This window comes from Nerophis ophidion, linkage group LG20, assembly GCF_033978795.1.
Source record: "Nerophis ophidion isolate RoL-2023_Sa linkage group LG20, RoL_Noph_v1.0, whole genome shotgun sequence".
Taxonomy (NCBI): domain Eukaryota; kingdom Metazoa; phylum Chordata; class Actinopteri; order Syngnathiformes; family Syngnathidae; genus Nerophis; species Nerophis ophidion.
In genome coordinates, this window is record NC_084630.1 from 1,045,676 (window position 1) to 1,059,974 (window position 14,299).

At 42.1% G+C, this 14,299-nt stretch overlaps 1 protein-coding gene across 1 annotated transcript in view; it reads right to left on the bottom strand.

Moving 5' to 3' along the window:
* cntln (centlein, centrosomal protein) overlaps nucleotides 1-14,299 on the bottom strand; it is a 429,542-nt gene that overhangs the window by 234,954 nt on the left and 180,289 nt on the right. The window contains 2 exon segments of the mRNA XM_061880275.1: nucleotides 8,521-8,590; nucleotides 12,951-13,020. Of these exon segments, the coding sequence (XP_061736259.1) occupies nucleotides 8,521-8,590; nucleotides 12,951-13,020 (140 nt within the window).

A 14,299-nucleotide genomic window follows, 5' to 3' on the forward strand; every position in this document is an offset into this window, starting at 1 on the left:
ACACAGAGTACAGGCCAACATTTTAGTACACAAGTTATGTATTCTGTACACACACACACAGAGTACAGGCCAACATTTTAGTACACAAGTTATGTATTCTGTACACACACACAGAGTACAGGCCAACATTTTAGTACACAAGTTATGTATTCTGTACACACACACAGAGTACAGGCCAACATTTTAGTACACAAGTTATGTATTCTGTACACACACACACAGAGTACAGGCCAACATTTTAGTACACAAGTTATGTATTCTGTACACACACACACAGAGTACAGGCCAACATTTTAGTACACAAGTTATGTATTCTGTACACACACACAGAGTACAGGCCAACATTTAGTACACAAGTTATGTATTCTGTACACACATACAGTACAGGCCAACATTTAGTACACAAGTTATGTATTCTGTACACACACAGAGTACAGGCCAACATTTTAGTACACAAGTTATGTATTCTGTACACACACACAGAGTACAGGCCAACATTTTAGTACACAAGTTATGTATTCTGTACACACACACAGAGTACAGGCCAACATTTTAGTACACAAGTTATGTATTCTGTACACACAGAGTACAGGCCAACATTTTAGTACACAAGTTATGTATTCTGTACACACAGAGTACAGGCCAACATTTTAGTACACAAGTTATGTATTCTGTACACACACAGAGTACAGGCCAACATTTTAGTACACAAGTTATGTATTCTGTACACACAGAGTACAGGCCAACATTTTAGTACACAAGTTATGTATTCTGTACACACAGAGTACAGGCCAACATTTTAGTACACAAGTTATGTATTCTCTACACACACACAGAGTACAGGCCAACATTTTAGTACACAAGTTATGTATTCTGTACACACACAGAGTACAGGCCAACATTTTAGTACACAAGTTATGTATTCTGTACACACACAGAGTACAGGCCAACATTTAGTACACAAGTTATGTATTCTGTACACACACAGAGTACAGGCCAACATTTAGTACACAAGTTATGTATTCTGTACACACACAGAGTACAGGCCAACATTTTAGTACACAAGTTATGTATTCTGTACACACACACACAGAGTACAGGCCAACATTTTAGTACACAAGTTATGTATTCTGTACACACATACAGTACAGGCCAACATTTTAGTACACAAGTTATGTATTCTGTACACACAGAGTACAGGCCAACATTTTAGTACACAAGTTATGTATTCTGTACACACAGAGTACAGGCCAACATTTTAGTACACAAGTTATGTATTCTGTACACACACAGAGTACAGGCCAACATTTTAGTACACAAGTTATGTATTCTGTACACACAGAGTACAGGCCAACATTTTAGTACACAAGTTATGTATTCTGTACACACAGAGTACAGGCCAACATTTTAGTACACAAGTTATGTATTCTCTACACACACACAGAGTACAGGCCAACATTTTAGTACACAAGTTATGTATTCTGTACACACACACAGAGTACAGGCCAACATTTTAGTACACAAGTTATGTATTCTGTACACACACAGAGTACAGGCCAACATTTTAGTACACAAGTTATGTATTCTGTACACACACACAGAGTACAGGCCAACATTTTAGTACACAAGTTATGTATTCTGTACACACACACAGAGTACAGGCCAACATTTTAGTACACAAGTTATGTATTCTGTACACACACAGAGTACAGGCCAACATTTTAGTACACAAGTTATGTATTCTGTACACACAGAGTACAGGCCAACATTTTAGTACACAAGTTATGTATTCTGTACACACACACAGAGTACAGGCCAACATTTTAGTACACAAGTTATGTATTCTGTACACACACACAGAGTACAGGCCAACATTTAGTACACAAGTTATGTATTCTGTACACACAGAGTACAGGCCAACATTTTAGTACACAAGTTATGTATTCTCTACACACACACACAGAGTACAGGCCAACATTTTAGTACACAAGTTATGTATTCTGTACACACACAGAGTACAGGCCAACATTTTAGTACACAAGTTATGTATTCTGTACACACACAGAGTACAGGCCAACATTTAGTACACAAGTTATGTATTCTGTACACACACAGAGTACAGGCCAACATTTAGTACACAAGTTATGTATTCTGTACACACAGAGTACAGGCCAACATTTTAGTACACAAGTTATGTATTCTGTACACACAGAGTACAGGCCAACATTTTAGTACACAAGTTATGTATTCTGTACACACAGAGTACAGGCCAACATTTTAGTACACAAGTTATGTATTCTGTACACACAGAGTACAGGCCAACATTTTAGTACACAAGTTATGTATTCTGTACACACACACAGAGTACAGGCCAACATTTAGTACACAAGTTATGTATTCTGTACACACACAGAGTACAGGCCAACATTTTAGTACACAAGTTATGTATTCTGTACACACACAGAGTACAGGCCAACATTTTAGTACACAAGTTATGTATTCTGTACACACACACAGAGTACAGGCCAACATTTAGTACACAAGTTATGTATTCTGTACACACAGAGTACAGGCCAACATTTTAGTACACAAGTTATGTATTCTGTACACACAGAGTACAGGCCAACATTTTAGTACACAAGTTATGTATTCTGTACACACACACAGAGTACAGGCCAACATTTAGTACACAAGTTATGTATTCTGTACACACACACAGAGTACAGGCCAACATTTTAGTACACAAGTTATGTATTCTGTACACACAGAGTACAGGCCAACATTTTAGTACACAAGTTATGTATTCTGTACACACAGAGTACAGGCCAACATTTTAGTACACAAGTTATGTATTCTGTACACACAGAGTACAGGCCAACATTTTAGTACACAAGTTATGTATTCTGTACACACACACAGAGTACAGGCCAACATTTAGTACACAAGTTATGTATTCTGTACACACACACAGAGTACAGGCCAACATTTTAGTACACAAGTTATGTATTCTGTACACACACACAGAGTACAGGCCAACATTTTAGTACACAAGTTATGTATTCTGTACACACACACACAGAGTACAGGCCAACATTTTAGTACACAAGTTATGTATTCTGTACACACACACAGAGTACAGGCCAACATTTTAGTACACAAGTTATGTATTCTGTACACACAGAGTACAGGCCAACATTTTAGTACACAAGTTATGTATTCTGTACACACACACACAGAGTACAGGCCAACATTTTAGTACACAAGTTATGTATTCTGTACACACACACAGAGTACAGGCCAACATTTTAGTACACAAGTTATGTATTCTGTACACACACACACAGAGTACAGGCCAACATTTTAGTACACAAGTTATGTATTCTGTACACACACACAGAGTACAGGCCAACATTTAGTACACAAGTTATGTATTCTGTACACACATACAGTACAGGCCAACATTTAGTACACAAGTTATGTATTCTGTACACACACAGAGTACAGGCCAACATTTTAGTACACAAGTTATGTATTCTGTACACACACACAGAGTACAGGCCAACATTTTAGTACACAAGTTATGTATTCTGTACACACACACAGAGTACAGGCCAACATTTTAGTACACAAGTTATGTATTCTGTACACACACACAGAGTACAGGCCAACATTTTAGTACACAAGTTATGTATTCTGTACACACACACACAGAGTACAGGCCAACATTTTAGTACACAAGTTATGTATTCTGTACACACACACAGAGTACAGGCCAACATTTTAGTACACAAGTTATGTATTCTGTACACACAGAGTACAGGCCAACATTTTAGTACACAAGTTATGTATTCTGTACACACACACAGAGTACAGGCCAACATTTTAGTACACAAGTTATGTATTCTGTACACACACACAGAGTACAGGCCAACATTTTAGTACACAAGTTATGTATTCTGTACACACACACACAGAGTACAGGCCAACATTTTAGTACACAAGTTATGTATTCTGTACACACACACAGAGTACAGGCCAACATTTAGTACACAAGTTATGTATTCTGTACACACATACAGTACAGGCCAACATTTAGTACACAAGTTATGTATTCTGTACACACACACAGAGTACAGGCCAACATTTTAGTACACAAGTTATGTATTCTGTACACACACAGAGTACAGGCCAACATTTTAGTACACAAGTTATGTATTCTGTACACACACACAGAGTACAGGCCAACATTTTAGTACACAAGTTATGTATTCTGTACACACACACAGAGTACAGGCCAACATTTTAGTACACAAGTTATGTATTCTGTACACACACACACAGAGTACAGGCCAACATTTTAGTACACAAGTTATGTATTCTGTACACACAGAGTACAGGCAAACATTTTAGTACACAAGTTATGTATTCTGTACACACACACACACAGAGTACAGGCCAACATTTTAGTACACAAGTTATGTATTCTGTACACACACACACAGTACAGGCCAACATTTAGTACACAAGTTATGTATTCTGTACACACATACAGTACAGGCCAACATTTAGTACACAAGTTATGTATTCTGTACACACACAGAGTACAGGCCAACATTTTAGTACACAAGTTATGTATTCTGTACACACACACAGAGTACAGGCCAACATTTTAGTACACAAGTTATGTATTCTGTACACACACACAGAGTACAGGCCAACATTTTAGTACACAAGTTATGTATTCTGTACACACAGGGTACAGGCCAACATTTTAGTACACAAGTTATGTATTCTGTACACACACAGAGTACAGGCCAACATTTAGTACACAAGTTATGTATTCTGTACACACACACAGAGTACAGGCCTACATTTTAGGACACACCTTCTCCTCATTCAATGTGTTTTCTTTATTTTCATGACTCCTGAAGGCATCAAAACTATGAATGATCACATGTGGAGTTATGTCCATCCATCCATTTTCTACCGCTTGTCCCGTTCGGTGGGTCGCGGGGGTGCTGGAGCCTGCTTTGGGCGGAAAGCGGGGTACACCCTAGACAAGTCGCCACCTCATCACAGTACTTAAAAAGAAAAAGGTGAAATAAGTGTAAACATGTTTTATATTCTAGTTTCTTCCAAATAGCCACTCTTTGCTCTGATTACTGCTTTGCACACTCTTGGCATTCTCTCCATGAGCTTCAAGCACACCTGTGAGGTGAAAAGCATTTCAGGTGACTACCTCTTGAAGCTCATGGAGAGAATGCCTAAAGTGTGCAAAAAAGTGATCAGAGCAAAGGGTGGTTATTTTGAAGAAACTAGAAAATAAAACACTTTTTAAGTTATTTCACCTTTTTATTTTGGGTGTTAAGGTATGTGTTCATTCATAGTTTTGATGCCTTCAGTGACAATCTACTATGTAAATAGTCATGAAAATAAGGAAAACGCATTAAATGAGACGGTGTGTCCAAACTTTTGGCCTGTACTATATATAAACTGTACTATATATAAAGTTAAAGTACCAATGATTGTCAGACACACACAAAGTGTGACAAAATTATTTTCTGCGTTTGACACCTGGGATGTGAGGGGAGCAGTGAGCAGCAGCGGTGGCCGCGCCCAGGAATTATTTTTGGTGCTTCAACCACTAAAGGCCTTAGCGGCCACATGCGTGGACAGCACCTTTTAGCTCTTATTTCCAAAATGGTGTACACTACTGAATTGGGGACATGGACACTTATACTGCCATCTGGTGGTGTCAGAAGAGTATAACATACAATGGAAATTAGGGAAAAAAAGTGTAAAAATAAAATGTTTGCACGTCACTACACATGCAGTACACGTTTGTTACTTGTGGACTGAGTCCATCATATAGAAAGATGATTTTTTTTTAAAATCATTATTATAGAAACAAGTCGTGTTTTTCTTTTACTGTGAAACAGAAATTGGTGGAAACAACCTTTTTAGCTGTTATTGACTATGGAGATGTGTTGGTGTAGTGCAGGGGTCAGCAACCTTTTTGAAAGCAAGAGCTACTTCTTGGGTACTGATTCATGCCAAGGGCTACCAGTTTGATACACACTTCAATAAATTGCCAACAATAGCCAGTTTGCTCAATTTACCTTTAATAAATAAATCAATATATATAAAAAATGGGTATTTCTGTCTGTCATTCCGTCGTAAATATTTTTACCTTGTACGGAAGGTTTTTTGTAGAGAATAAATGATGAATAAAAACACTTAATTGAACGGTTTAAAAGATGAGAAAACACGAAAAAAATGAAAATTTAATTTTGAAACACATTTATCTTTCATTTCAACTCTTTAAAATTCAAAATTCAACCAAAAATAATGAAGAGAAAAACTAGCTAATTCGAATCTTTTTGAAAAAATTAAAAAATAATTTATGGAACATCAGTCATTTTTCCTGATTAAAATTCATTTTAAAATTTGGATGACATGTTTTAAATAGGTTAAGATCCAATCTGCACTTTGTTAGAATATATAACAAATTGGACCAAGCTATATTTCTAACAAAGACTAATCATTATGTCTTCTAGATTTTCCCAAACAAATTTTTTTAAAAGAAATTCAAGACTTCTAAATATGATTTATATTTGGTTCTACAGATTTTCTAGATTTGCCAGAATATATTTTAATCATAATAAGCTTGAAGAAATATTTCACAAATATTCTTTGTCGAAAAAACAGAAGCTAAAATGAAGAATTAAATTAAAATGTATTTATTATTCTTTACAATAATTAAAAAAAAATACTTGAACATTGATTTAAATTGTCAGGAAAGAAGAGGAAGGAATTTAAAAGGTAAAAAGGTATATGTGTTTAAAAATCCTAAAATCATTTTTAAGGTTGTATTTTTCCTCGAAAATTATCTTTCTGAAAGTTATAAGAAGCAAAGTAAAAAAAATAAATGAATTTATTTAAACAAGATAAGACCATTTTCTTAGATTTTCAAATTTGAGTTTTGTCTCTCTTAGAATTAAAAATGTCGAGCAAAGCGAGACCAGCTTGCTAGTAAATAAAAATAATTATAAAAATAGAGGCAGCTCACTGGTAAGTGCTGCTATTTGAGCTATTTTTAGAACAGGCCAGCGGGCGACTCATCTGGTCCTTACGGGCTACCTGGTGTTGGTGACCCCTGTTTTAAATGTGTACCACGGGGACTGAGATTCATCAACAACTGTGCTCCCCTTACTCACAATTGTGTCTTACACTCAACGGTTAACTGGACATCTTTATGTGCTCGATGACTCAATCGTTGGTATGTGTTCATCTACAAAAGCATTCTGGGTATCACTCTATCTTATCTACAAAAGGATTCTGGGTATCACTCTATCTTATCTACAAAAGCATTGTGGGTATCACTCTATCTTATCTACAAAAGCATTGTGGGTATCACTCTATCTTATCTACAAAAGGATTCTGGGTATCACTCTATCTTATCTACAAAAGGATTCTGGGTATCACTCTATCTTATGTACAAAAGCATTGTGGGTATCACTCTATCTTATCTACAAAAGCATTGTGGGTATCACTCTATCTTATCTACAAAAGCATTCTGGGTATCACTCTATCTTATCTACAAAAGGATTCTGGGTATCACTCTATCTTATCTACAAAAGCATTGTGGGTATCACTCTATCTTATCTACAAAAGCATTGTGGGTATCACTCTATCTTATCTACAAAAGCATTCTGGGTATCACTCTATCTTATCTATCTTGTCTATTAACAAAGAAACAAGGAAGTCCCAATCTTCGTTCACTGAATGTTCTGCACTTTGTCGTCCCCAAAGTAAGAACTGAACTGGGCAAGGAAGCATTTAGGTTTTCAGCACCTAAGGCTTGGAATAATCTATAATCTAATCTTCAACTTCAAACATTACATTAATAGAGTTTACGGTCTACCTTGTCTGCACGCACATGTGTCATATGAGCACCTTTTAATGTTGTACATTTGATGTTTTATGTGTTGTTTAATGTAACCTTGCTGCTGCCCTCTTGGCCAGGTCTCCCCTGGTTTAATAAAAATAAATGCATTTTTAGGTTTTATTCTAATTAGGGTCCAATGAGCCCAAATAGCGAAGAGAAATAAAAAGAAAATCATGTAAACAACTTGGGCCTTAAGAGGTTGTTCATCCCCAATTTCAACCCTCGATGCCGAGTGCCAAGCAGGCATTTCTCCCAAAATGGCCAGAAAAAGTAAGGCGTTTTGTGACGGAGAGTTTATGAAGGAGTGCTTATTGGACTCTGTTGCACTGAAGAGGGGCGCATTTGACAACGTGTCACTCTCCTGACGCACTGACTGAGGTTCAATGAAATTAATATTATTATTCATATTATTTATCTTACGGTATATCAAAAATAATTTGATTGAAATATTGTGGATGTGGCCATCTAGCAGTGCTCGGGTCGCTCATGCGGCCCCCGGTAAAAATTAATCGCCCACCCCAGCTCTAATCATTTTACTACAGTTTTAAGTGTGATATGCCAACTGATGCTACCTTGATCTCCGACATCAGCATGCTTCCTGTTCGACACCTGCGCGTCTGCAGCCGGCTGACACCTGTCCAACTGAAAGCGCAATAGGTGAGACGGTGATGAAAAGCAAGTGCATAATCCAACACAAGCGGTTGACATGTTGCACTTCCTGCATAACGACACTGATCACAGGGCGCTCTCGCTTTAAACACGACAAGACAAATCACACGCAGCTTTAATAATTCACCCGAGTAGCGCCGGGGCTCCACTTCAGGCGCTACTCCTCGGCGATATTAGCTCTGACGGCGGAGGCTGCCTTTGTTCCATCGCCGTCTGCGAGTCCTGCTGCGCTCCTCGCATGTTGACACGTCTCAGTGCAGTCGTTTGCACACGAGTGTGACGTCGCTCCCAACGCGGGATCGTTAGTCGGGACATCAAAGGAGACTCGCTGGGTTTGCTTCCAATGGCGGTCAGGTAGGATCTCATCAGCGGCAGGTGTGATCAGAACGAGGGCGTGAAGAGGCGACAGGAGATGAAGCCTTTGAGACAAAGCTTCTCACGAGGGTGCCGGGCGCTCCACCCGCTCATCAGCCCAGGAGGAGCTGCTTCTCATGAGGGTGCCGGGCGCTCCACCCGCTCATCAGCCCAGGAGGAGCTGCTTCTCATGAGGGTGCCGGGCGCTCCACCCGCTCATCAGCCCAGGAGGAGCTGCTTCTCATGAGGGTGCCGGGCGCTCCACCCGCTCATCAGCCCAGGAGGAGCTGCTTCTCATGAGGGTGCCGGGCGCTCCACCCGCTCATCAGCCCAGGAGGAGCTGCTTCTCATGAGGGTGCCGGGCGCTCCACCCGCTCATCAGCCCAGGAGGAGCTGCTTCTCATGAGGGTGCCGGGCGCTCCACCCGCTCATCAGCCCAGGAGGAGCTGCTTCTCATGAGGGTGCCGGGCGCTCCACCCGCTCATCAGCCCAGGAGGAGCTGCTTCTCACGAGGGTGCCGGGCGCTCCACCCGCTCATCAGCCCAGGAGGAGCTGCTTCTCACGAGGGTGCCGGGCGCTCCACCCGCTCATCAGCCCAGGAGGAGCTGCTTCTCATGAGGGTGCCGGGCGCTCCACCCGCTCATCAGCCCAGGAGGAGCTGCTTCTCATGAGGGTGCCGGGCGCTCCACCCGCTCATCAGCCCAGGAGGAGCTGCTTCTCATGAGGGTGCCGGGCGCTCCACCCGCTCATCAGCCCAGGAGGAGCTGCTTCTCATGAGGGTGCCGGGCGCTCCACCCGCTCATCAGCCCAGGAGGAGCTGCTTCTCATGAGGGTGCCGGGCGCTCCACCCGCTCATCAGCCCAGGAGGAGCTGCTTCTCATGAGGGTGCCGGGCGCTCCACCCGCTCATCAGCCCAGGAGGAGCTGCTTCTCATGACGGTGCCGGGCGCTCCACCCGCTCATCAGCCCAGGAGGAGCTGCTTCTCATGAGGGTGCCGGGCGCTCCACCCGCTCATCAGCCCAGGAGGAGCTGCTTCTCATGAGGGTGCCGGGCGCTCCACCCGCTCATCAGCCCAGGAGGAGCTGCTTCTCATGAGGGTGATGGGCGCTCCACCCGCTCATCAGCCCAGGAGGAGCTGCTTGTCATGAGGGTGCCGGGCGCTCCACCCGCTCATCAGCCCAGGAGGAGCTGCTTCTCATGAGGGTGATGGGCGCTCCACCCGCTCATCAGCCCAGGAGGAGCTGCTTGTCATGAGGGTGCCGGGCGCTCCACCCGCTCATCAGCCCAGGAGGAGCTGCTTGTCATGAGGGTGCCGGGCGCTCCACCCGCTCATCAGCCCAGGAGGAGCTGCTTCTCATGAGGGTGCCGGGCGCTCCACCCGCTCATCAGCCCAGGAGGTGCTGCTTCTCATGAGGGTGCCGGGCGCTCCACCCGCTCATCAGCCCAGGAGGAGCTGCTTCTCACGAGGGTGCCGGGCGCTCCACCCGCTCATCAGCCCAGGAGGAGCTGCTTCTCACGAGGGTGCCGGGCGCTCCACCCGCTCATCAGCCCAGGAGGAGCTGCTTCTCATGAGGGTGCCGGGCGCTCCACCCGCTCATCAGCCCAGGAGGAGCTGCAGGGCACCATTAATAGGGCAGCTGCTACATGACCACTAAAGAGTTTCCACTGCACGGTACCGACTTGCAAACAAGGACATTTTGAATATATTTGTGACGTAGACAACTGTTGGTCCCTTACTTGGCGAGCAGATGATATTACCCTAGACACTGAAGTACTCCACAGTCTCCACTTTGCTGCAAATTTCTATTTCCTTCTTGTCCTTAGTCTGGAAACAAATCCGCCCATAAATTCTCCATGTGGAAATCAGAGCTTTTCTTGCAGTCATTCCTGTCCTGATTTCAGCAGCATTCCCTTTTCTTGATGCCCTTAGTCTCCTCTTGGATACAATTCACTCCTTAAATTTTCCATGTGGAAATCAGAGTTTTCTAACAGTCATTTCTGTCCACTTTCCTGCACTGCTCCATTTCCTTATTGCCCATATTCTCCGCTTGGATAAAATTCACCCCATAAATTCTCCATGTGGAAATCAGAGCTTTTCTTCCAGTCATTCCTGTCCAGTTTTCAGCAGCATCCCATTTCCTTGTTGCCCTCAGTCTCCTCTTGGATAAAATTCACACCATAAATTTTCCATGTGGAAGTCAGAGCTTTTCTTCCAGTCATTCCTGTCCACTTTACAGCAGTACTCCATTTTGTTGTTGCCCTTAGTCTCCTCTTGGTTAAAATTCACCCCATAAATTCTCCATGTGGAAATCAGAGCTTTTTTTACAGTCATTTCTGTCCACTTTCCTGCACTACTCCATTTCCTTGTTCACCGTAGTCTCCTCTGGGATAAAAGTCACCCCATAAATTCTACATGTGGAAATCAGAGGTTTTCTTCTAGTCATTATTGTCCAGTTTTCAGCAGCACTCCATTTCCTTGTTGCCCTTAGTGTGCGCTTGGATAAAATTCACCCCATAAATTCTCCATGTAGAAATCAGAGCTTTTCTACTAGTCATTCCTGTCCCCTTTTTGGCAACGCTCCATTTCCTTGTTCCCCATAGACTCCTCTTGGATAAAAGTCACTCTATACATTCTCCATGTGGAAATCCAATTTTTTTTAGTAGTTATTCCTGTCCACTTTGCTGCAGCGCTCCATTTCCTTGTTGCCCTCAGTCTCCTCTTGGATAAAATTCACACAAAAAGAAAAAAACTGCATGAGAAAATATGAGATTTTCTTTCTGTCACTCCTGTTCACTTTGCTGCAGCACTCCAGTTCCATGTTGCCCTCAGTCTCTTCTTGAATACAATTCATACAAAAAAATTCTGGATATGAAAATCAGAGTTTATCATTCTGTAATTCCTGTCCACTTTGCTGTAAAGCCCATTACCTTGTTGCCCTCAGTCTCATCTTGGATAGAATCCACCCCCAAAAATTCTGCATAATGAAAGGAGGGCTTTTCTTCCCATCGCTAATTTCCACTTTTATGCAGTGTTCCATTTCCTTGTTGCCCTCAGTCTTCCCTTGGATAGAATTCACACCAAAAATTCTGCATAAGAAAGTTGGAGCTTTTCTTTCTGTCACTCCTGTTCACTTTGCAGCACTCCAGTTCCATGTTGCCCTCAGTCTCTTCTTGGATACAATTCATACGAAATATTCTCCATATGGAAATCAGGGCTTTTCTAGTTGTTACTTCTGTCAACCTTGCTGCACAGCCCATTTACATGTTGCCCCTCAGTCTCATCTTGGATAAAATTCACACCCAAAAAATTCTACAAAATGAAAAGAGGGCTTTTCTTCCTGTCACCAGTTTGCACTTTTCTGCAGTGTTCCATTTCCTTGTTGCCCTCAGTCTTCCCTTGGATAGAATTCACACAGAAAATTCAGCATAAGAAAGTTGGAGCTTTTCTTTCTGTCACTCCTGTTCACTTTGCAGCACTCCAGTTCCATATTGCCCTCAGTCTCTTCTTGGATACAATTCATACGAAATATTCTCCATATGGAAATCAGGGCTTTTCTAGTTGTTACTTCTGTCAACCTTGCTGCACAGCCCATTTACATGTTGCCCTCAGTCTCTTCTTGAATACAATTCATACAAAATATTCTCCATATGGAAATCAGGGCTGCAATCAGACTTCCTGTGCCTCACTTAATGCCTCCATTGTGGAAACTCCACGTACTGTTAAACCTTGACTAATTACATAGTCCAAAACAAAAGGGGAGACTCACCTTCCTCTGATTTGGTCCATGGTACATAGTCCAAAACAAAAGGGGAGACTCACCTTCCTCTGATTTGGTCCATGGTACATAGTCCAAAACAAAAGGGGAGACTCACCTTCCTCTGATGTGGTCCGTGGTACATAGTCCAAAACAAAAGGGGAGACTCACCTTCTTCTGATGTGGTCTGTGGTACATAGTCCAAAACAAAAGGGGAGACTCACCTTCTTCTGATGTGGTCCATGGTACACGGTCCCTGAGGGCGCGTCGTTGAGGCTGTCCAAGTATTCTTCACTGTGGAGAAAGTTGGAGTTCATTACAGCTGCCAACTCTTTAAGCATGTGTACCACCCTTGGCCCCAAAATCCAATTTGACTTTTATGGTGAATTTAGTTGACTTGAAACAAAATATGTGCATTTCAAAGCTCTCCTCCTCCCTCTTAACAGGAAATCAATGACCCCATCCAATTTCTAAGCTGGAAGTGTAAATGAAGTGAAAAAGCGCCGCGTCTGTTGCCGACGGTGAATGCATCAACATGTATGAGAGCGGCTGTGGCCTTCATTAGCCTTCCAACGTGTGACAGACGTGTGTGAGCGCAGCCCAGCAAAGTTGCCTCTGATGGACACACACACACACACACACACACACACACACACACACACGCTCATACACACGTTTATTGACAGTGACCTTTGACGGGAAGGTGGAAGCCAGTGACATTTACGCTGGTGGGTTTATTAAGGCGGAGCCTGGGAGAGGCAGCCGAGGTAAAGACCACAGGAAGAAGGGATCTAACGGGAAGATGACAAGGCCGCAGGCTAGTTAGGGTTAAATCGAGGTCTGAGACGGACAAGCGAATTGGTATCCAAGACTGTGTGGCGGAGTGGTAGTAGGCCGCCTGCACCTTTACATCGCTAACACACCTCATGGATATTTATCAGGGCTGTCAAAGTTAACGCCATGATAAAGCGTTGACTACGAATTTCAATAACAGCAAAAAATGTTTGATATTGTTTTTTTGGACGATATCCGATATTGTCCAACTCTTAATTACCGATTACGATATGAACCTATACAGATATATACAGTAGTGGAATTTACAAATTATGCCTAATTTTGCTGGATGCATTAAACTATGTAACAAGGTTTTACAAAATAAATCACCTCAAGTTATGGAAAAAAATGCCAAGGAGTCCTCTGCCATATTTATTATTGAAGTCACAAAAAATGCCAACATGGCACTGCCATATTTATTATTGAAGTCACAAAAAATGCCAACATGGCACTGCCATATTTATTATTGAAGTCACAAAAAATGCCAACATGGCACTGCCATATTTATTATTGAAGTCACAAAAAATGCCAACATGGCACTGCCATATTTATTATTGAAGTCACAAAAAATGCCAACATGGCACTGCCATATTTATTATTGAAGTCACAAAAAATGCCAACATGGCACTGCCATATTTAGAGTCCTTGGCCTGGAGTCCTCTGCCATGGGCCTGCAGACCCTATTGAAACTGCTGTGTTTTATTATTATTCCGCACCTACGCGCTGTAATTTGGCCCCC